We start from the raw sequence: 24,573 nt of genomic DNA on the forward strand, positions 1-24,573 counted from the left end.
AACATAACTCAAGTGGTGATTTTGATACTGAGGGTAGCAGGAAACAGTGCACATCAATATGTAATTTTAAAAGCCGATCCATTACCTTTCTAGCCTTTGCATGGTCATGGCTAGCGTTTTGTTCAGTTCCTCTATCATCCGGCACCCTGAAGGGTGAATGGGCAACGTGCTGGACCCAGAAGGCAGGTGCTGGCTGTGGCTGCCGTACTGGAGCTGGTGCTGGTGAGCTGCTAACTGGGATGGCAGGACAGTGTGATGGTGCTGGGTCAAAGGCTGCTGGGAGCTCTTCTGCGTGGAATAGGATGAAAGAGAGAGGTCTGGCCCCCCTAAAGGCATGCAAATCATGACTTTCTTTGGAGGTAGTGGAGGTGACAGTTTAACTGGCATACAAGGCAGTTTCACAGGAGCGCCAGGATCTAAAACAGAAGAAAGAGAGGCCCTGGTGTTAATTTTCATGTCAGTAAGATGGAGATCAGAGTATCTGCCTGGGTGAGCGGGTACTGAGATTGCTAGTCAACACGGGAGCTTGCACCCCTTCCATGCTGCGACAGACAACTCTGCATAGCGTGTGCTCAGCACCGTCTTCGGAAAAAATACCGTTGTTCTGCAGCACTTCCGAGTCTCACAAAAAACATCCCAGGGCTGTGCGTGCCCCTTAATAAACACGTTAAGCAATGCTTAACAAGGCTCATGGCACACTTTGACGCTTTAAAGCCCTAATCATCCAAAACAGCCCTGTGAGGTAAGCGTGATGTCTCCCGCGCAACAGGCACGCAAATAGGGGGAGAGCAATTCAGTGTCTGAAGTTACAGGATGACTCACCACCATCACTACTGGAGCAAAAGCTCAGGGACTCCTGATCCTTCTCAGCCACTGCAGTGCAATTACTTCAAGTCACATATCTTACAGCTTTGTAATGTGCAAAACATCTGGTGTTAAAAATGACATTACAGGGCAAGAGAGAAAAGAAATAGGGTTTGAATACTAAACAGGAGTGGTCTGGAAAAACAGGAGGAGATATTGTGATTTCTAGGAAGGGTACAGGAGGAGAAAATGATAAAGGGCAGAAGATTGTTAGGATTAATGTATTCTTTTACAGAAGACATGGCAGCACTTTTCTCTGGACTAATGCACTGAATTTTAACCTTTTTAACTCTAGGCATGTTCCTTGAATCACATAGTTGACCTGCCAGGCAAAGACTCCCCTGACTTCCATGGGAAATCTATGAAAGGTCCACAAGCAAATGTCTCTGCCAAGACTCCACTGCAGGATGGAGATTTTTGGAATTGCACTGTGAAAAGTTTTCAGAAGGGAAAGTAAGTTAATGGGGGGGCTTGTAGTTCCCAAGATGGGTGTGGGAAATGGCCACCACATATGCTAAGAGCAAAAACGAGAGTAAATATGTATGCTGTGAGCTGCAACTGTGAGTTTGTGTTTAGGAGGAAGGCCAGGCTCTTTCCAGCCTGGAATACCACAGACATTTGGCTCTGCAATGCAGCTCTGCGGGCAAGGCTTGCATGCTCTTTGTCCTCTTGTTGCTTCAGTTCACTCTTCTTGCTGTAACATGGTAAAGGAACTGAAGGGCTAGAATCTTCTTTTGACCTGAGAAAGCTTAGGAGTAAGATGTTGCCCTCCAGGTTTCAAAGGTCATCACCCTCCTGAGCGATATCAGATTTCGGAAGTGATTTTCCAGATGGTTCTTTTTAGCATTAACTATCCTTCTCCTTACCCCCTTTATTCCTTCCTCCCTCCTGGCCTATTCTGGGTATTGCCTGTATTAGTGTCTATATCTACAGGCCAGGGTGCACAAGGTTGATACTAGGACTTCCAAGCACTAACACTTCTTGCAAATGATTAAAGACAGTAATATGGAAAAAGAAGGTGCATGGAGCCAAGCTCAGATATTACATTAGACTTTTTTTAGTGCTAGTCGTAGCTTCATTGCATCCACAGTATCCACTCGATACTAGTGTTTTTACTATGCTAGGAACAACACACTGACAGCAAGTCTTCCCTTTCTTCAAAGGGCTTATAGGCTAAAGACATAGGAGAGGCACAGGGTGCGCAAAGATGAAATAGAGGCATGGAGAGAAAGTGGTCTTTCCACGTTGCACAGTGGGAGAGTTACAGAGAGTAGAACTCAAGTCCTTCAGCTTTCAACACAATATCATATCCACTTGACATGTCTCTTGAAGGCAAAAATTCTTCTGATGGCTCCACCAAGGCTGAAATCTAACTCATGGGATTGCCAAACCACAGGGCAGTGCCCTCTCCTCTAAAGCAGGTTTCCTTCTGTACAGTAGAAAAAAAATACTTTCAGGATTTTCTATTCAAGCACAGGAAGGTCTCCAAGTTACTGTGTTTTTCTCACATACACGTTATCTGTGTATATTTCCTCTTTGCATCCTGCATAAAAGAACACACCAACTTCAATAAAAGATAAATAACAGAAAGAGTAAAGAGTAAATTGTATAGAGTCCTGAGAATAAGGCTCCTATGGGATTTGTAGTAACAAAGTGTTTTCATACGTTTGTGCTCCAGGCAATTTCACTTCTAGAGCTGGTCCTGAATTACAAAGACTACACTGAGATCTGCACTTCCATTTTGAAAAGTGCATGTTTGACTGTTGGTTTTAGATCCTTTTCTGCTGTATCTCAATTAACATCTTCATCTGATAGTGCCTGTGCCTGGATGCCCCACCGCTCTGTGTATGATGCAGGGAAGTCATCCTTAATGGTGAATTCAGGGATCCTAACTGCAGGCATCTCTTGCTTCTGACAACAGAATAACTGGAAGTATCAACTGGGTTTGCTGCCTTCTGTGATTCTGAAGATTAGAGCAATACTGTATGTTGGGAGTGAGTATAACATGCCGAATGGTTCAGGTATAAAGCAAACAGGAATCCTTCCATCTTTCTTCTAAAATATAGTGCAAATTTATTTTCCTTTCTCATGCAAGCATTCATCTAGTAGAGTTGTGACAGAGGCACTTCAGCTTTGGAGTTGCACGGGCAAACAAATCTAGCTTAATTATCCCAAGTAACCACATACTCCATCATGAATGAGATGTGCATACTCTGGTTTCCGCTCTTCACAACAAAGGTATGGACCTTTAGTTTCCACTTAAATTTAAAGAAATCCTTCACATCAACGTGTTTTCAGTGGTATCAGTGCTCGGTGACTCCACTGGACACCTGTCAAAAATCTTGTCCATTATTTTTAATGTAAGGCTTTATTCAGACCAATTGTGTTTCACCCAAGTTCTTGAGCCTGTCTGAATATGGCCCTAATACCTAAATAAAGCCCTGCAAATGAACCAGAGGCATTAAATCTACTTGTCTGCCCTTCACCTTTGGGAGAATTCTACTTGTCTGTTAAAAAAAAATGAAACAGCTAAAAGGAGAATGACAGCAATGGGAGGAGAGTTTGATCCATTTGCTCAGAAACGTATCAGTATATCTTCATTGACATCACTAAGGGAGACCTTGTACAGCAAGTTTTACCGTGTGGTCACATCAGTGAGTGTGCTGAACAAATGGGGCCTTGCTCAAATTCATCGGCTCCAGGCATGGAGAAACTGCGCTACCATCATCTGGAGTAAACGAGAGAACAATTTGTCCCTGCATGTAAGAGTGAGATGACTGTGTTTTACAGTTCTTTCTTCTGTTTGTTTTAATTTCACAATGCATGTGATGTATGAACCAGGGATGGAAACAATTATTGTCTCCAGCATGGAATATCCATCAGACATGGACATCTGTAGATGAATAAGAAGCTGGACAGTAGAAATATGAAAAAGGAATCTGTAATAAGCGTCTTCTCAGTGGAACATTACCAGAGTCTTAAATCATTGCACAAAGCACTCGTGACAGAAGAGAAGCAAACTGTGTGAAGCCAGGTGTGCAAGTCTGATTAATCTCTTTTGGCTGAGGTTCTTCATGCTCAAGAGAATAATGAGCAATTTTGCAAGATGTTGGTTCCCAGCAGGGTTGTGACCACTCAGCACTGTGCATGGTTAAGTAATAACTGTGCCAGAATTGATGAAAGAGATGTTAGACATAGAAACCTTCCCACTGCTGATGACAATAAATTACTTAAAAGATAGTTGTGGATGCCACAATATTTGTTGCACATCAGACCTATGACAAACAGGTCAGCCCTTACCCCTTCCATATAGATCATTTTGCTAATACCTATTGTTGCTGCATTTCCTCTTGGGTTTTTCAGGACATAGATAAATATACTTTTATTTGCTGCACAGAAGGTCTGCCCATGTATAGTTCTTCTGATGTGTTTGTGGTACACTGAAGCTGTACACTAACTACACCCAATCTGATGCTTCCCAGCCACTGAACATGGCTGGAGAGTTGGTCAGCACATGTTGCAGATACAGCTGTTGCAGATAGAGTGCTAGGAAGTTCTGGATGTATGGTAGCAAATATTGCTCCAGCAGGGCTGCTAGAAAACCCTCAAATCCCAACTACTGCATGGAGTAAGAGGGCATGCCTGGGAATCCTGGGCTTGTGGCAGAGCTGGCTGTGTTTGCTATCCTGCCAGTGGGAGAAAAGCTCTTTCTTGACTCCTTGCGATGCCAAACAGGAGCCAGCATCGTACCCCAACAGCAAGGAAGGCCAACAGCCTCCTGGGTTGTATGAGTAGCACAGCCAGGAGATCAAGGGATCATTCCCCTTCTATTCAACACTCCTCGGATTGTATCTACATTACTGTGTCAAGCTTTGGGCCGCCCAGGAAAGACATCAAACACCTAGAATGAGTTGAGCAGGGGGCCACCATGATGGCTGAGGGCTGGAGCACCTGACCTGTGAGGAGAAGCTGAGGGACCAGGGCTTGTTCAGCTTGGAGAAAAGATAGCTTGTGGGGGCAAACCTAACAGCAGGCCTTCAGTACCTACAAGGAGGTTATCAATAAGGTGGAGCCAGGTGGAGCCAGGCTTCACAGTTGTGTATGGTGGGAGGAGGAGACAAGAGAGCTTCTGGACTGGACTATAAGGAAAACATTTTCCCCCATGAGAAGAGCCAAACGGTGGAACAGGTTTGCCCAGACAGGTTGTGCAGTTGGCATCCTTTGAGGTTTTCAAGACCCAGCTGGACAAAGCCCTGAGCAACCTGATCTGATCCCATAGCTGGCCCTGCTTTGAGCAGGAGGTTGGACTAGAGACTTGCTGAGGTTCCTTTCCACCTGAATGGCCTTATACTATGACCTTTGCTGTACTATATACAACTACAAGTAATACAACTCATCATAAAGTTAACAAGTTACTCTGTAAATTCCATCCAATTAATTAATTCTGTAAAGTAATGTGCAAAAAAAAATGTGCAAAAACCAGCATGGCCTGTTGAGGGAGCTCCATAGTGGAAATGAGGTGATGTGCCTGATACTTGCTGGTAGCATTTGGACAAGTAGCTTTTACTTTTTCAGGTCTTCTCTCCGGGAATCACTTGTGTCTGAACAGTGGGAGTCTCTTTTCTTCTTTCAATGAGTTTTTTGAGCAGATTCATAAAGACAAGCTAAAAACTGTTCTGAAAGATCTGCCATGCATCTCCTGCTGACTACAGCAAGATCTGCAGCCATGTCTTCAGGGAAGACTTGAGACTGAAGTTCTTCGCTGTTCTTCTGCACCATGTATGCATCCAAGGTTCAAGTTGAATTTGGAGAACACAAGTAAAGCATGCTCAGCCTAAAGGCTGAAAAGTACAGCTCTGCATGAATTCCCGTGCAGAGCCTTGAAGAGGGTTTCAAAGACGAAAATATTTCCTGCTGCCTATATGTGCTAGGTACTCCCCCCAGGTAGCGGCAGGCAGAGGAAGTGTGGAGAGAGGACCTGCATCAGGGTCCAGTTTCCCGTGAGAGCCTGGGAGTGCTGGTGAAGGAGAGCTGCTTTTGCTCTGCTGCTTCTCCCTCAAGCACACAGTGAAAAGAGAATTGTCCATTGCCCTCACATGAATGTAACCTGGCTTCATGAATGTAGCCTGCCAGAGCAGGCAGCAGGAGGTAACGTCACAGAGGAGGAAGCTTGTGGATAATGTGTCTTGGTCTCATCTACAAAGGAGTCTTCTGAGACACATGTGACTGTTGCGTTATAAAATACTGCAGAGAATATTTATTGGATAAATTGTAGCTGTAAATACTTTTATAATGCTGTAACTAACAACCAGCTGTGTTGTGGCAATGCAGCAGGACACCAGGCATCCATGTTCTCAAACCTCATCCTTGGCTTGTCTGCATTATCAGAAGTAACTTTTGGGGACTTATAACATTTCCTACCCTGTTAAATGTTTGCCTCTAATTATGAATTAGTTCTTACTCTACAGAGACATAACTAGAAAGCACAATCTCAGAACTAAAAATGTGCTATGCCTCTCCTCAAAATCTTGAATGAAGAAAGCAAGAGAATGCAAAAGGTTTTTCAAAGCTTAAATACAATAGCTGAGTGGCCAGATACAACCCAGGCTACACCCTACTGTAATATTAGGCTAAATTTGGGCTCAAATACACTCAGGTGCTGCTGAGATCCCAGCTTAGCAGCATATATTTTGTTCTCTGATGTTTTAGGGGACTTTATGGGTTACTGGAGATTCAGTTGTTTGAATGGAAAATATCTAATTAATTCCAGAAAATATTATCTGTGCTGGTGAGAAGTAACAGCTTAATGAATCAAGATCAAAAGGAGCTTTACACCACTGGGGTATGTTGTCTATTAAATCAGATATGACCAGTCTTCTTGTCACTTTTGGACATTAAAGATTTTATGATGATCTGGGGACTTTACCCCAGCAGTCCAATTATATTTGGTCCCAGGTGATTATTTCAGCTCCTCCTACATTTTCAACGAAGGGGCCTGCAAGTGTTGTCCTAAATGTCTGGGTTCTGCATGTGGATACCAGAGAATTACAATGATGAAAGAAATTCTGTCCATTAATGTTGTCTAATAATAATCATATCTGAAAACCAGTAGAAGGCTCACCAGGAGGTGACTGGCCAACAGCAAATGCAGAACAGTGAAACAACAGTATCAAAACAGTTAAGGATCATGTTTTTCTCTGAGGGTTGCCTGTCTTCTAGGGCTGCGTGGGCACTTCCACACCCAGTGCTGTGATAGGGACATTCCCTGTGGAGGCAGCATCATCAAGAGCATGGGAGATGGCATGAGGCAAAGCACAGAGCATCTTCTGCAGTGGCGGTGGCACCTCTCCCAGTGGCTGCTCTGCAGTCTGCTCTTGGCTCTGTCCCCATTCCTGTACTGTCCCATCCCCACGGTACCTCAGCCTTGAGAAGAAGCATGCCAAGGTTGTGTGATTTATATTTGCTAGAGGCAATTCTCTCTTCCTGTCACCTTTAAAACGGATTTTTTCTTTTCATTCTCCCCAAAATTAAATGTCCTCTTTCATGTTTATTTTAGGCCTGCTCTTTTATGTGCATCTCTTATCGAGGGAAAGGCCAATCTTTGTCTTGGCACAGGCAGACAGATGTTTGAGATGGTTCACAAATGCTTTCAGAGGTGAGGAATGTTTCTTTTCCATTTCTAAAACCTGCATTAAGTCCTTTGCCAAACCCTGCAAGTCAGTCTTCATGCCTTTACAGAAGAACTTTAGGATAAGTTCACAGCAAGAAGGTGGTCAGACTCAAAGGAAGCTTTTCTTTTGTCAAGTTTTGTATTAAAAATATTTCTCCTCTTTTTTTTGCTGCTGACCCCGCCTGTAGTGATTTTATAATATATGTTTGTATAAAACATGTTTCTATTAAATGAATATACGTATGTACACATGCACATACATATATATGTTAAGACAGAAGTTAAGAGGCGCTTCTGCATTTTCAGATGTGTACCTGAACCCTTTAAAAGATCACATCTCCCCTTGCAGTTTTCTTGAAAAAAGCTACCAGACGATTAAACCACTGTCACTCTCCATTAGCCAAGCATAGTATGTCTTCATTTGTCCTTCAACCTTCTCACAAAAATCTTCAGCAGAAAAATGGGTACGCAACAAGAACAGAAAAGTCTTCACCTCGAATGCCAGAATTCAGATTTTACTTGTTTTCTCACAAACAAGCTGAGGATGTCTCTGGAGTAATTAGTAAAAGAATAGCATTAATTCTGCTTCTCACTGATGAGGATGCTTCATTAGGATTGATTGCTCATTTCCAAAGATTATACATGGCTAAAATAATTACCAGTGGAGAACACAAGGCACTGAACAACACGTATATCCTTTAGACCACCGAAGTAAATGGACCCTTAAGAATAAGTTTAATACTTTTATTTATAAGGTATGTATAAATGAGGCTTTCAGTTCCACCAGGAATAACTGTCAGTTAAATTAGAGCCCTATGACTAAATCTGAATCTCTGTTCCTTTTCCCTGAGGATTCTGTATAGGCACGTACAAGAGTCTGCCTATATGCACATACAAGAGTTTGTTTAGGATTGGATGAGAGACCACTAAAGGCCACCACAAAATAAGAGAAGTCACAGTTCTTTTTCACTTTCATTGGAAAGTCATCACCATCAAGCAATTGACTTATGCTGATAGCTTGAGCCTTATTCTACTTCACAGAAAGTTTCCAGCTCCAAAAAAAGCCACGCCAGAAGCCCTCATCCTTTGATTCTTATGGTATCTCTTACAAAAGAAAAGCTTAGGAATGAAGGACATTTAGTACCTGAGTTTTTTCCTATGCTATTCCCATTTTTTTATTTCTTCCATGTTGGCCTCATTTCTGAGCAGCTTCTTGTAATTGGGACAGAGTGTTATGGGAGATCATAGGAAGCTAGTTTTGTCCTCACCTGAAGCTATTAAGACTGCTGCCTGGCTTTGCAGGCTGCAGAACTGCCCATTCAGTTTGTAGTATAAGGCAAAATATTAACCATTATGTGTAGATTTTGGCAGGCAAGAAAGTAGAGATTTCACATAAAATGAACAAAACTATACAGAACAAAAATGTGTGGTCATTCAAACAGAAACATGAAGAGACTACGTAGAGATATGAGAGAAAACCAGAACATGCTCTTTCCTAATGAGCTCTTTCCTGATATATATCTTAACCTGAATAAAATGGGTACTAACTGTCAGGAAAAAAAAACCCATCTAGAATGTATTAATGTGGGCTGAGCATTTCTCACATCAGCCCTGAAAAGATCAGGGCAGCATTAACACAAGAAGATCGACTGAGTGAGAGACCGGTAGCTGCCCCAGTACAGAGATGCACCACACCTCGTCTTGAACTCAGGATTTAGAGGTGCTGCCTCCTGGGCAGCAGCTGCAATTATGAGCAGACGGTTCAAAAGGTGCAGGCAAGCATTTAGGGAACCTTTTTTGTCTGTGTAAATGTAGCCATCCTTTGCTTTGGTGGTCTAAATGACCTACTGGAGAGAGGAGATCCACCAATCCTCCTTCCAAATGTACCTAGAGCTTTGAATCCCAAAGAGCCTGGACACTTGTGAAAACATCTAGAACACAAAAAAAGGAGCCTGTATTGTCTACTGTTGCTAGTTGCCATGCAGTGAGAGATAAACTGCAGCATGAACTGCAGGACACCAAAATCCTGGTCACTGGGAACTGGAGCTGCCCATCATCAGCAGGACTCACCAGTGGGAGGGGAGTAGTCAGAGCAGGGGTGGAAAGGGGGAGCAGTTAGGCAGGCAGTGTGAGTAGGGAAGCAAAATGGCAAGAACCCATGGGACAGATGGCCTGTGTAAGGATCAGGGGGCCAAGTGAAAGCCAAACACATGGAAAGATACAGGGTGTGTGCAGGGGGACCTGTCCAGATGGCAGTTGAGAGGAGAAGCATCAAAGGGCAAAAGGAGAAAGCAAAACTCTCCCTTTCCCCTCAACCCTCACCCTTTCTCTCATTAAAGGCATTTAAAGATATCCTAGTATTTTCCTGATACTTCCTTTCCCATCAAAGCACATCCTGCAATTTTTGTGGTGATGGTAAGTCTTGATGAACAAGTGAGGAGGGTTAGGAAATGCAACGGCGGTCTTAGGTAATTACAGCTGAGAGGGGAAGTGCCCTGAAGCAACCCTGATGAAGTTATAGCCTGAAAATGCTTCATGATCCCTGCCCTAGGTACAACACAGATACATTACCAGTACACACAACAACATGTGCAAACAGCGTTACAGAAGGAGGAAGGACACTGAGAACCTTGCTGTAAGGGCAGGTTTTTCCTATAAGGGAAACAGGGGTGCTGAGGGCCCAGGAACACCTACTTACCAGTTAAGTGGCTGCCAATCCTGGCAATAGGTTTAGGAGGCAGGGCAGGGGGCTGTTTGAGGAGGGACAACTGTTTCACTGGGGTGTCCTCATGGTCTCCAGGGAAAGCGGCAGATTTTTTTGGGGGAAGTAGCAGGACTGGCTTAGCTGTAGGATCTTGGGACAGGAGGACGCCGGATTCATTGGATGTGGGGCTCTCTTCAGACACTGGAGGACACAACCACATCATAGACGCAACAATGTTACGAGCAAAGCAGCAGCGGATACAGCCGCAGTAAGACAAGAAAAGCAGCGCAGCAATGCAGATTAAGAACGACTAATAGATTTCACTCAAACATCATATAACATAGAAAGGAGGAGAGAAAGAAAGAGAGAAAAAGAGAAAGAGAAGGAATAACACACATCTACACAACAGCCGAATTTCCCGTTACCTCTGACAGAAGCCAGCTCCCTTATGCCAGGCTGGGATGTATTCCCACATCTTGAACACAAATCAAGAGCCTTAAAATGTCACATCTCAGATGGTCTGTCACCACAGCTTGCTCAGGACCAGCTATGTGAGCAGGCGGTCTCTAAACTTATCGTAGAAATGTAAAAGCACCTCACGTGCCCTAGTCCATTTCAAAGAGGCTGCATAGCTGTGCAGGATCATGGATGAACACTTCTACCAGTCACTTCTCCTCACTCGACCTTTGTCCACAACTCCCAGCACTAAGTGATGCAGAAAGAGGAGCTAACTTAGATGTACAGCGTTGCCGTCTCTCTGCATGGGCTGGGGAAGAAGTGCAGAGAGCCTCACCTAGGGCAGGGCAGCTGGCTGTGTTAGCTACTGAAAGATGCTAACACATGGGTGTTATGGGTGTATGTATGGGTGTCAATGTCACCCAACACCATGCGGCAGCTGAAGGGCATGACGATGTACCCTACGGTTTAAAAATGTTGTCAGCTATCTGCTCTAGAGCTCATTGGCACAGCTGAGATGTAGCCAGAGAGTTAGAAATCTACTCTTAAATGTTCACAAAGTGCAGGGACTTTGCCTTACTCACAAAGAGGTTACTTGTGTAGAAGTAGAGGTTACTTCTACGCCAAGTCCGTCAAAATTTCTCATGGAGCATCCAGTGACAATCTGTATGCTGTCACCTCCTTCTCCACCAGAAGACCTCTGTCTCTTTGAGAAGGATTTCTCAGGGTAGACACCAAATGTTAGAAGTCAAAAACCTGTTTCAAACAGCTTAGAGTATCTACATCACAATGTAAACAAGATGTTACCTGTCCCATCCATGATCTCTGTGGTTGGGAGCACCTCGTATGAGCAGGGTTCCCCAGATGCTGGACCTGACTCCAGTTCTGCTAGAGCTGGCAGGGATACCTGGCTGGAGCTCAGCACTTGCCCGGAGCCCAGAGGCTGCCCATTCTCCAAAGCTCCTTCTTCATTTGGTATGGAAAGTTCCCCATCTGTTCATAGTTGGAGGAAAGCAGAATGACAACAGAAGACACATAAATAAGATGCAGAAAAAATTTAAAATGAAATCTGCTATCTCCATTAGCTTGCTTGCAAACGAGGAACCTGAACTGAGATCTTGTATGCATACAGAAGACACAGGGATAAGGATCAAAACAATATGGTTTGTATCTCAAAAATACAACTTGTGCAGAGCAATTTTTGGAGATGTCTGACTGTGATGTTCTGTCCACAACAGTTTCACAGAAGTCTGACAGCATTCCACTTGCCTTAAGGGGTTATTAAGATTTGGGAAAGATCTGTCAAATATCTCTGTTGATCCTTTGCTTACCCTAGGATGCTCATTATGATCCATGGTCTAAGCTGGATGGTTCCTGACCATCCTCCACCCATAGAGCCATGCAGCCCCATCCAGGGCCACAAAATCTGTTTTCCCTCTCTCTCTGTTGAAGCTGGGAAGTCACGAATGAGAATGGGCTGGCACTGAAGCTATGGAGCTTTCTTAAAGAATACTAATATACACAGTATATAATTTATAATATTTTAATAATAATAACAACAAGAATTATTCTCTTCCCTTACAGCAATTTTTATGCTATAAGGGACACAAGCAAAATCACAGAAGTATATCCTTATTTTACACACAAATAAAAACATTACAGCTCCCAGCATCAAGATTTTGAGTAAAGGAGAGAATAATTTTTATAGTTGCCTGGTGTAAGGTCTTGATACTGGGATATAGCAGATTCTATTTAGAAAGTCTGTTTTCAAAGTTATTATTAATATCTCCTCTATCTGAGCAAAATTTCTGTAACAGCAGCTGGTAGTTTCTTTCCTATCAAATACCACTTCACATTAGAAATAATAAAGAACAGAAGCGAGGGATCAGATCATTCTCTATGGTGTCAACCCACATGATTTTTATCTCAGAACTTGTTATGTACAGCACTCTCGTACCTGGAGGCAATGACTACATGGATATCTCAATTACAATTTTATAAAGGAAAGTGTTCAGCCCCTATGGTTATGAGTGGAAGCCTGAAAATATAACTGGAATGTGACCTGTAAGGCTAAAAACCAGCAGACAAGTAAATGAAGCCTAATTTTACTATGTATTTAAATTATTTTTTTAAGTCAAACTCAGGATTTCAGGATCTGGTTCTTGATTTCTGGGCACCTCTAATTAGCCATATTACTGCTCAATGTACCCAGCAGAGATGTACATCATTCGAGTGCACATTTTCCCCTCACAGAGCTAAGATGTGCAAAACACCTTGGAAAACAATACTGAAAAGAGAAAGAAAATTAAGTCTCACTTAAGCGTCAGGACACAGCAATTAACAAGTCTGAAAGTATGTTAGCTGATAAGTATTCAGAATTATGTTTCTGCCTTTTAAAGCTTCTATACAGCGAGTGAAGATGCTCTCCTGCTTATTTTGGAATTATTAGAAATACCAAGGTCTTGACTTTCTTGTTTTTGTTGGAGGCTTTTTGAAGACCCAGAGAGCTAATATAGTACACAGGCACATCATACTAGACTGACACCCGACCCACGGCTTTCAGAGCAATCAACTGAGATGGCTAAAAGGTGGCAACATTAATCAAAACTGAAGGTTTTGGCCAATTGTTCGCAGCACAGTCTCCTTCTACCTGCCGTGGCCATTCAATACAAACCCGTTTATTTCCCTAGGCAGCAAAAATCAAACAACAGTTCAGCCAGTATTTAAGCTGAATGTTTTTCGACTCAGCTGTTTGGGTGGAAATGCTATGTCTCCTTTTTATACACACACACCTTTACAGATGTTTGGGATAGAGGCTGCTGTTGTCTCAGTTACCTGGTTTCATGAAAGAGTGTAATTGTTTCTTATGCAGAGCAACTGTTTCTTGAATGAAAGGCAGTGATTGTGTCCAGCAATATTCATTAATTCAGTGCAGGACTAAATTTGACTCTAACTGTGAGCAGACAAAACGTATGCATGATAAAACCCGTAACATCTATTTTTTGGAGGGATGTCTACACATTTTTAATGAAGTGGGATGCCTATGGCAACATGCTGAGCACCTTGAAATCTTACTGTCTTAACTGCACTTTGCACTTCTCAAGGTATATTCAGCATGATTTAAGAAGATAGCATTGAAATGACCCGTTGAAGGTTTATGATTGCAAAAAAGTAAAATGTGAGATAAAATTTTGGCTTTCATTTTTTGTCATAATAACAAGCATGACAGCTCTCTGTACTGACAGCATAACCTCTTTTAATCTTACCTCTGAATATCTCTAATCTTCATTTAGACTCTAAAACTTGTCCTTGGATTTGACTGAAATCATCAGACATGACACGGAATCATGACTGAAATATATACCCTAAATCAGATCTCGCTTAAAGAAGAGCTACATGGGGAGCTGCTCAAGTACAGCAAACAGATCAAAGATCCAGATAAAATAATTTGTAGAGTGAAGAATATCTTAGTGTGAATTAATCCTGGATCAGAGACATGCTTGACAACCAGACATAAAAGGCAAATTACTTATTATTTTTAAAGTACTAAAAGCTATTCTGGTTAGCTGACATGCAAATGAAAAGAATCCTGGTAATGCAATTATTACATAAACATGGATGAATCGATTAGTCTTCAGGAACTGGCTATGAATTTGAAGTTAATTTTGCACAGTGATAACATATGTAATCTTTTGTTCTCACACTTGCTAAATCCTTTGCTGTGTTTTCACAGAGCCTGCTGCTACTTAGTGGAGAATGACTTTCCCGAAATGCATGAGCTTTGATAATGCTGGCTGAGTGTGAATCAGCTGGATCTCGATGGGACCAGAGAGAGTAGCTTGACCTCTGCAGAAACAGGAGCCCATGACGGCTGCTCTTCTGTTACTCAGGAGGCTCTGCACACCTGAAGTCACTGAAGAAACAGGACCTCAGAGGAAACTCTCCGATGCAGAGGACTCTAACCAGACACTTTGATTCACCTCAGCATGTGAAAATAACAGCATGGGGTGAAGGCCCAGAAATGCATAGATGATATGTTCAAAACATGTGTCCCCTAAGCATGGTTTGTCCTCCTGAACTCACCTGCCATTTCCACTTTCAGGTACTTTTTAAAAATTGCCTGGTGTGAAGCAGCCCACACTGCATCATGCTGACTGGTACAGACCAGTCCTTTTGTTGTTTCTTTACATCGGGGCTCTGCCTACCCGCTCACCGTGTCTTTTCACTCCGAACACCCTGGACTAGGGAACTTCTTGCATGTCTGAAAAGTGCTCCTTCCATGGATAAACGGCTAAGGAAGTCAAAATGATGAGGAGAGTTTGAAATCCTGAGCTATTTTCCACTTCGAGTTGTCTCCTTCATTACTTGCCTGCTCTCAAGTAAGACTGTCCAGGTAAGCATTCTCGATGGCAAAGGCCACGAAGGGCAGAGAAAAATTCATGTCCTTCTCTGCCATGGCCCCCATGGGCTAGGGGATGGAAAATAGAGTGTTCTTGCATGTGGTCAAGACCTGTCCCGGGGCTGTTTCCTAGCCTTGGTGGCTACCTTAGCACAGTGGCTAGGATCCTCCTTGACTTCAGCCTCTAAGCAGACCGCCAGTTTTGTGGGATCCTGTGGAGTTTGAGACAGGCTGACATACGGATGTCCTCCCTGCTTCTGGAGGAGTTCAAATCTTTTCCACATATTGAAACTGCAGCACAGCTGGCGCTCTGGTGGCTGCCATGCCTTCCTCCTTGCTGCAGTAGCAAAGCCACTTCTTCAAACTTATCCTCACATACTGCCACAAAACTTGCCTTAGCACGTAAGTGCAACACTTCCAAATCCTGTCAGGATTTAGGTAACCCAAAATTTGGGTCTAAATCCATCATTTTGATTAGATAGAGAGTACAAAAATACAAAAGTATAAAAGATGAAGATTGCCCATGCTTCCTTGCAGAACCATTGCACCATTGTCTCTGAAGCAAGCAACCAGTACACACTCATATTGAGAAATTTCTCACTACAGGCAATCTCATCTATGTTCAGATAAAAGAAGAGGTATCAAAATACTACAAGTAGATTTAATTCTTTGACTGGCACCATGGAACAGTGGGCAATTCTAAAGATAGATGCTTTTGGGACGGTTACACCTTCATGTGAAAATCAAAGCTGTTTATCTATGTGTGGGAGCAACAGTATAGCAAAAATGCGAGTTCTTCTAAATGCTGTGGTTATGTTCTGAGCTGCAGGTGGAAGCTGTATTTTTAACCTCTTGGCACTGCCTGCCCACAAACTATTAGAACAGCAGGTGCCGCATCAGATACTTCTTCAACTTACTATTTTTCCAAAAGTACACAGTATTTGAAAACCTGACAACCTTTGCCTACATTTTCAGAAGACTCAAGTCACAGAACCCTGGAAATAGAAGATGACAGAAACTGATTCAGTCATGAGTCTGGCCCTTGCCAAGAAAAGAGCTCTCTGCAGTTCAGTCTGGAGTGGTTTCACTTGACTAGTTTAAGCATGGGGGTCACTGAAGTGATGAAAGCATTTCTTGTTTCCCAAATATAGCAGCTGGACTGCAGTGACTCTCCCATGTGTGAACACTGTGACTTACTGCACTCTGCTAACTTTCACCTGCTGGATGACACAAAGTCCTCTGAAAAGCCAGCAAATCCTGAAGCAAACAGGTCAGAGTGTCATTTTATACAGCAGGTGAACAAACTTGCTAATTCTGTTTTTGTTCAACATAGAAGATATGATAAAACCAATACTAAGCACACTACAAGCTTCAGAATTTTTGTTCTTGGGTCAGTCTATCCATATTAAGTTTCCTTTGATCTGTAAGGAATTTTTAAAAAAAGAAAAAGGTAAAATTACTCACAGGCTGATTCTGTCTGCTTTGTCCTCCTCTTAGGAAAGGGAGACAAAGAGATTTAACATTATGGCTACACCTATTGTCTGTGCAAGACACCTCTTGACATGGAAGGTACTACCATCATCAAAATAAAGCCTTCTGCTACAAAGTGCTAAAGTCTGCTGTGTTTTCTTGAAGGATTAGAGATTACCTAACAGGAATTACAAGGAAAATGTTACTTCCACTTAAGGTTCGTAGTGAGATATAATATCCTTTATTAGAATTACTCTTGGATTATTAATCCACTGAAGGAAATATTGCTTTTGCTCTACAAATCTTGCCTTACTCATATCCTTATATCATCAAAGCTACTTGATCACTGCTACTATACTTGTGTATTACCACTTTCTTCTCTGCCTGACCTCTTTCTTTCAAGGAGGGGTACCAATTCTTAGCTTCCTGTGTTTGCAACCAGCAGGAAATAATGTAGGGTACTGAATAAGAAGTCCAGCTGGTTTGCATTATAGTTTCCCTTTTAGCGGCACCTGACAGTGAAAAACTCCGATGTCTCTGCTTTTTGCACTGGAAATGGGAAGAAGCAGCATGTGTTTCATACCAGCTTTTTCTGATATGAAAAGGTGAAAAATGACTATAAAGAGGAATTAATGTCTTTTTTCAGACGGGGACCTCCAGACAGCTTAGCATCTGCTTCACAAGATGACACAGAAGATTACAAACTACAGCATTATTTGATGAGTGGAGAAAGCTGTAGCGCTTTGGTAGCGAAGCAGGGGGAATCTCCCCAAGTTTCAACGTGGAAGGCAGGGTCAGGCTGCACAGAAAAGATTTTTCCTGGGGATGCCTCTAGTTGTATGTAGGGGTGGGTCAGAAAGCAGCTACATGTGGGATGTGAGGCAGGGATGAAGGAGGGCACACCCTGGATGGAAGTGCGACTGAAGGCTGACTTCTGAGCTGGCCAGGGCACTAAATGGGGAGCTACGCCCTGGACTCCCCTGGGCTGCAATACACACTTGGTGTGACAGCCTGGACTGTGCCTTGCTGGCTGCGGGGATGCCTGCCTCATGGCTGCGTATCCCATCTGAGTCACACTCCAAAACGTGGACAACCCAAAGCAGTGAGAAGGGCAAACCTTTTGCCAGGTGTTGTTTCTATCCCGAAGTTGCATCTAGAATGACTTCCAAGGCAGCAGGCCATAGTGAGAGCATAGGCAGTGTTCGATCTAAAGGACTAGCAGCATCTAAAATACGTAATGGGTAACAACTGTAGAATTTAATGACAAGCGGATTATTTCTTTGGTTTTGCAATGTTTTTTATTTTTTTCACTTAAAAAATAAACAGTTCAGGTTAGTAAATTTTTAAATTCCCTATAAGCTAGACTAAAAAAGTAGGTAGCAGATTTAAATGCTCCAAACTTTATGAGGTAGACCCTACTTCTAGTATCTGTGAAAGTTTATAACTTCTATTGACTTCTAACAGGTTTTGTACTGGTATTGTTAAAGGCTTTTATAATTTGAATTAATGAGGCTTTAAAGCACATGCATAAGTTCTATTGAAATTAAGAGGCAACTCTGGCATGTCTTTATATAATTTGCTGAATTCATTGCCTTGGTTATTGACAAGGGAAGCAGCAAAACAAATAAAAGCTACAGTTAAAGATTGACACATACCTAATAGATGTCAAATATATGTTGCATTACCGGTGTAAAGCAATGGCATTTGTAAAACAATGGCATTTTGCATAAATAATACATTACCAACTCAACAAATTAATTATCCTGAACAAGGAATTATTATTATTACGTCTTCTGAGCTGTTTCAAGGGAATGTGCACTGTTCTGTGCTTGCCAGTATCCCAAACCTTTAAATGTTTCCATTTTCCACAACAGTTAATCCCAGAGTGACTCAAGCAGACAATGATAACACTTGCAGGCACAGACCCACTTCATCTCCCCGCAGTCTGGATGCCTCGCTGTTTTGCAGCAAGTGACTCCTGCACGCTGCTGTGATTTATCTTTCTACTGCTTTACACTTCTAATTAGCTTTCAGTTTTATTTGCTAGATAACTATCGCATGTATCCAACGGGGAGGGCCAGCCCATGGTGAAATCAAGAGAGATGTTTGGAGACCTTATCCTGCACAGTCCTGCAATTCAGGACTGTATTCCCAGTTCTTAATGTTACAATAATGTAATATCTGGCCATAAAGCTATATGGGATGTCAATTTAATGTTGTGAAAAGGAGAACACTTACCTTTATCAAAAATTTCTTTCAGCACTCCTCGTTTTATAAGCTCCTCTCTGCTTTGCCTCATTGATATTTTTCTTTCCAAAGCTGTAAGCAAAGGAGAAGGGTCAACATAAATTGAAAAGAAGGTAAATGATTGTTTTAAAAGGCTCTATGCCTTTTAAGGCATTTAAAAAATCCTTTTTCTCCTCTTCAAGTCAGTGGCCAATTAGCATCTCAAAATAAAGGCTACTGGCAGTCCAGAGAATCTGCCTGCTGCTGTAGCATGGCCGCTATTGACAGCAATGGCTATAGACTGACCGATTTGAGGGCATGCCTGCACTCCTATTGCTTAATTTTGACACATGACCGAAGCATTGCTGTGGAAAACTAAAGACAGCAAAGGGAGAAAAAGGCAATTAGTGCAGAAACCGGAGGGGGAAGGTAAAAAAGGAGGCAACGTGAAGGATCACATCAGTGAAAGACGTGGCCATGCACTGTCCCCAGGCCACGGAAGAGGACTGGTACCTCTGCTGTCCTGAAGCCAAGGCTTGTTTCCCACTAACTCCAGTGAGAGCAGAGCAAGGCGTTTGGGACAGTGCAAAAAAAGAGCTGTTTAATGGAGCCTTCTCCTCCCTGGAGGGGTGTTTTCCCCCAAAAGGTGTAAATGAGGGGAACTCCATTAGAGTCACTGCAATTTACACCAGGTCTGAACAGCCCAAGTTCTGTATTGCCTGCTTGGAGACCATGGTCACTGGGGCGGCAAAACAGATAGAATTTTCATGTTTGTTTAGTTCAGCAGTAATTAAAACAATGTCCAATTAACCAAAACACCACAAAGGACATGCATTCAGGCAAAGAGCTGAAAGCCAGCAAGCATGGGGCGCAAGAAGTGATGTGCAGGACTGGCTGTGACTGCGCGCACTCTCCGAGAAACAAGCCTGTGCCTGCCAAAAAAGAGGCACAGTCAAGGGCGAATTGCTTCTGCCATATGCTCCCCTATCAGACCCAGCCCAGATGCACGCACACACAAATGAACTGGGACTTAGCATCTCCAGTCTGCCCAAGGCAGATTTAAAGCAAAAGAGGCTCCGAAACCCTCTCTTCATCCCTGAAAACATGAGGGTGTAATCTTTTCTGGCACTGCTGCATGTTGGCTGTTCCTGCAGGGGCACAGCATACTTGGTGAATTAGATATGCTTATATTGAGACACTGCACTCATTGCGATTTATTTGCTGTCAGATACGTATGCCTTAGTATGAACAAGGCCAGCTCTGCTTCACTCTTTTCCACAGGATAAATTTAGGTTTCCCCATTTTTAAAATCAGTTTTGAACATGTATTCTTCAGGACAAAGAAGGTCAGGAGGTACAGCCAGTAGCTAATAAAACCCTTGGTCTCCCCTAAACACACCCTCTGAACTTCAGCATTGATCAGAATTAATGGCAAGTCCCTTTGCTGAGGCACAAGACCCCATACCCATTAGCCAGCCACATGGTATGGCTTTATTTTTGAGGCTGTTAACATAACAGCCACAGCATTTTCCACAGTGCCTTAGCCCCATTTGAAGAAGTGCTTTAGGCACCTCACTGGCTTTCAATGAAACTTTGATTTCTAAGTTTCTAATACGCTTTTGAAAAGAAATACCCAACAATCAGACCGTGGAGTCACGTTGCAGACTGCTCCCCAACCTGCCTTTTCCCTCCACTGAACGGGCCTTGTTCTGGTATGGTATTTAAAGCTTTTTTCCCCATCTTCCTTAAGAATAGCTGTCCTCAGCCCCTCCAAAAAAAGCCAAAACAAGCTACAGATAATGCCTGAGCTTTCTCTCACCAAAGAAATTGTTAAAACCCTGACTGACTTCAATTTTCTGTCAGTGTAAGCAGCAAACAGCACCCCGTCTGTCTGAGCTTGTTCTTCAGTAGGAAATCAAGTTGGGTGAAACAGCAGCAAAGCAGCAGTTTCTGCATACAGACAGCAGCACTGATCACAAAACGAAGACACGGGCAAATACTGCTATTTCTGTACTTTACCTTAAATAGCTAAGTAACAGATCCACATTTTACATACAAATTCACTGGCACCCACCTGGGTTCACCATTTCACCCTCCTACCTATTCAGCAGCTGGCTATGCAAGGTAGCAGCGTTACTACTAACATCATGGCTAGGAAGTCCCATCACATTATTAAAGTAGTGGTAAGAAACACAGTAATTTCGTGGATTGGAGTTATGGCTTTCGGGGCACCAACTGTTATAGACGGCTAGCAGGACATTTTGAAGAAACTCAGGAGTGTCTTTCCCAAAACAATTGCTGGGCAAGACACTCAAGTATTGACCAAGACTTCTCAAAGTCATGGGCTATTTTTGCAGTCTAGCAGAATTTCGAAGATAGAATATATTTTTGAAGACATAGGTTTTTCAGATACTCCCTTTTAGTTGTAATCCGCTTCTGCTCAAGAACAAAAAAAACCCCCTCCAGTTTGAAGCTCAGACTAAAACAATTTTTTCAGTTTCCAAATCCTTTCTAAGTAGGTACAGGACTTAAAGTATTAATTATTTTCCCGCTAAGCCAGTTTAATTAATAAGATATTTAGAGGAAGGGCATGCTGGGCTAAGAGCAGCACTGAATGATAATAACAGATGTTATATTAAAACTATGGAACATGCTGCCTTCCTTTAATACCAATCTTCCTCCCAAACAAGTCTTGTACATTTAAGTGCATAAACTGCTATGCTACTGCTGGATCAGGTGGAAAAAAAATCACAAGCGCTTAGATGCAGAACTCATTAGGATCTAACAGCCCGAACAATGAAATGTTTCACTCGGTCTGGATTTCTCTGGCAAAGATTGCCTGTTCTTTTAGGAAGGATTTTCTTTTCCGGCAGAAAGCTGATAGAGAATAAATTCATTCACTCTCCACTGAGAAGTGATCCATTCACAGAAGAGGATAAATACAAACCTCCAAATTAATCCTTGATTTGTGAGAACCTTGTAAATTCTGTGATGAGGAAAAATTAAATATAATTAATATTTAACAAAAGATATGTTACTTCATTGGCGATTTTCCTTGGTGACTAACCTCATTTTGCTCATTTGTATAATATTCCAGGAGATTAGAGTTAAGAGAAGCATTAAGCCCTCTTTATGGGGTCCACTTATGCCAGAAACTGGTTTTCTTAACAAATTCATCCATTCTCCAAGAAACTCTCAGTTACTAGTTTATAGAAATGAGAATATGTGTATTTTATGGTATAAGCGTACAGATTTTGCCAGTGTGCTCTGCAGTATGCTGTTTCTTTTAAGCTCTGATGAAGAAACAGTGGGAAATGTTTTTATTAATGTTTCTGAGCTGGTGTTTTTGAACTCATCCCTCAGGAGCAGCACCCCTCCGCTGTTCAAGCAGAGCTTTTCTCTGTGGCAGACCCATTAAGATCAGTAAAGCCTTGACAGGGTCAGGAGGATTTCCTGCCCCTCCGTTCTGGAAATCAAGTACAGTTTTGTCTTTATTCCTTTAATAAGCCATTGCGCTCCGTGATGGCAGTGATTGTGGGCTGCTCCTCCAGCTGAGAAGGTGAAGCTTGCCGCTGCCTCTGTGCCAAGCGCTTCTGCTGCTCCATTAACCAGCCAAAGAGGCGTTTACGTAGTCAGGACCTGTAACCTTTCTGTCCATCCCATCCTTCCCTCCAAGACCAAAACATCTCAGATGAACTCTTCCAATCTGCATCTATATGAGAATAAACCAGTCCCCTTTGCATAACTTGTCATGTTGCTGCTTAAACTAAGGGGCAGACTAAATAAATAACTCCTGCCCTTTCTTCTCATCTGACAACCGAAACTAACCCCAGTCTGTGCCAGCCAGTTGAATCTTAACCTCGCTTTTTTCTGAGGTTGCCCTTGGCCTTTGTCTTAAAAAGCACTGGGGGTTGCTTTGCATGAATTCTTCCTTTCAAAGGCCACTATAATTTTCATGATGATTTTAGGAAGCAAAGGTTGCTACAGGAATGGAACTCAGAGCAGAAGCTTTCTGGTGCATCATTTATATTTGGATTCAACAGGCAGAAATTTGCTTTGCTAATAATTCAGATCTGAATAATTAGAAACAAGTAAACCAATTGCTTTGCACAGGGTTAAGATAAACAACAATCAATATTTCCTTTAGACTTGTAAGGAAGGCGAGATTTTCAGATGTGATGGATTCACATCTGAAACATGTTACATCATCTTGAAATTCTTCCAGCTACGTAGACTTTCTTGATAACCAAATGGAGCAGGATTCACCTCATACAAATTTTTACAGTGTGGGCTTCTGCCTCTGAGTTGGCCTCGTTATATATTAAGAGCAAGCCTCGGGCATGATTGACCTCAGCCTAATGTAAGCATCTAAACCAGTCTGAACTGCACCTTGGAAGTGCCTGTTAGTCTTTACTGACCGTAAAGGAAGCTAAGGGCGAGCAACTGAGATAAAGATGCATAAAATTAGGGCTGAATCCATTCCTGAAATCAAAATTGACCGAAGAGGGTAGTTTTAAGCAAAGAAATGCTGCTGTAGATGAAAGTCTCAGCCAGAGCTGAGGAAAATATAGATGTGTCAGCTCACACAGAGCTCCGTTAATTTTGGGATTGTTTCAATAGCTGTGGCTTGACATCCAGCATCGCTGCTGTGAGCTTGGGGTTTGACCAACGCCAAAACATAGCTTGGTTGAAAGAATTGTTTTGCTTTGCTCAGTGCTGAATATGAATTTTGCTTGACTTCAAACACTCATAAGTCTCTTGAAGCCTGAGGGAAGAAAAAATATTCCAACAGGTTTTTTTAATCTTTGAGATTTAAAGTTCCTTATAGAAGTTTTGGGTCTCTAATCTCAGCCTGGGTTTTCCTGTTAACAGTACCATCTACAAAATCTGACTCAGACAGATTACTACCTAGAAAGGATTAGGAGCTCCTTTTTGTCTGTGATGTCCGCCCATGACATTTCTTGTTCTGACTGTAGCCTAGCACTCCTATTCTATGAGATTACAAAATAAGTGAACATCAGCGGGGAAAAGATGTGCGGGTATTAAAAGTTAAGCTTGATTTAAAAAAAAATATTGCAAATACCTCTCCAAATCAGGTGCCACTACAGTAGTTGACTAAATAAATCCCTTTCAGTACAGGAATTGTTTGGAAAACTTCTGTGGCATGTTCTACAAGACAAACTAATAAAACAGGAACAATACCCAGCATTGATGTCACACTAGAGGAGTAACTCAAAACACTCTAGAAGCAAACCGGTATCATTACAGAGTTGGAAAAGTGAGGTACAGACAAGTTGAAACAGCTTGCCTCGTCACCTCCCACATCAGTAGCAAAGCATTAACAGCACCTGTTCTGCGGCCAGTGGCCAACACGCTAGGCTAAGAAATGATCTTTCTAGACTTAAAATCAGTTAATCTATAATTAAGACTAATAAAATAATAGGAAAAAGAGGCCAAAATAAAAACCAAACTCTATTCATTTTATTTTATTTCCAGTCTTGTAAGTACAACTGGATTTATTTTAGATTATGACTACTTAAAACACAGAGAAGATGATATTAGAGCATCTTGCTTCCAGTCAAATTCAGATCAACTCAGGACACCGGTCCATCTCCAGTAAGAAGCACTGGACTAGGAGCATGGTAAATCTTCATTTGCAACAGGCTAGCCTTTGAAATTACACAGTTAAAATACCCACATTCCTTTGAGAATGCAGGATGAAGCCTCAAATCCCTAGCTTAAGAGATGTAACAGTTGCCATAACTGGTAACCATGGGCAAAAATT

General features: G+C 42.3%; 1 protein-coding gene across 2 annotated transcripts in view; it reads right to left on the reverse strand.

The window, feature by feature from the left end:
* Positions 1-24,573, reverse strand: part of PHACTR1 (phosphatase and actin regulator 1) — a 322,354-nt gene that overhangs the window by 57,746 nt on the left and 240,035 nt on the right. The window contains exons 5-8 of one of the 2 annotated variants that reach the window (XM_075493850.1): positions 18,802-18,882; positions 11,502-11,687; positions 10,233-10,439; positions 86-416 (exon numbers count right to left, since the gene is read on the reverse strand). In XM_075493850.1, the coding sequence (XP_075349965.1) occupies positions 86-416; positions 10,233-10,439; positions 11,502-11,687; positions 18,802-18,882 (805 nt within the window). The remainder of the gene's footprint in view (positions 1-85; positions 417-10,232; positions 10,440-11,501; positions 11,688-18,801; positions 18,883-24,573) is intronic. The other variant, XM_075493851.1, reaches the window with a different exon arrangement.

The sequence above is a fragment of the Mycteria americana genome, chromosome 2 (genome assembly GCF_035582795.1).
Source record: "Mycteria americana isolate JAX WOST 10 ecotype Jacksonville Zoo and Gardens chromosome 2, USCA_MyAme_1.0, whole genome shotgun sequence".
Lineage (NCBI taxonomy): Eukaryota > Metazoa > Chordata > Aves > Ciconiiformes > Ciconiidae > Mycteria > Mycteria americana.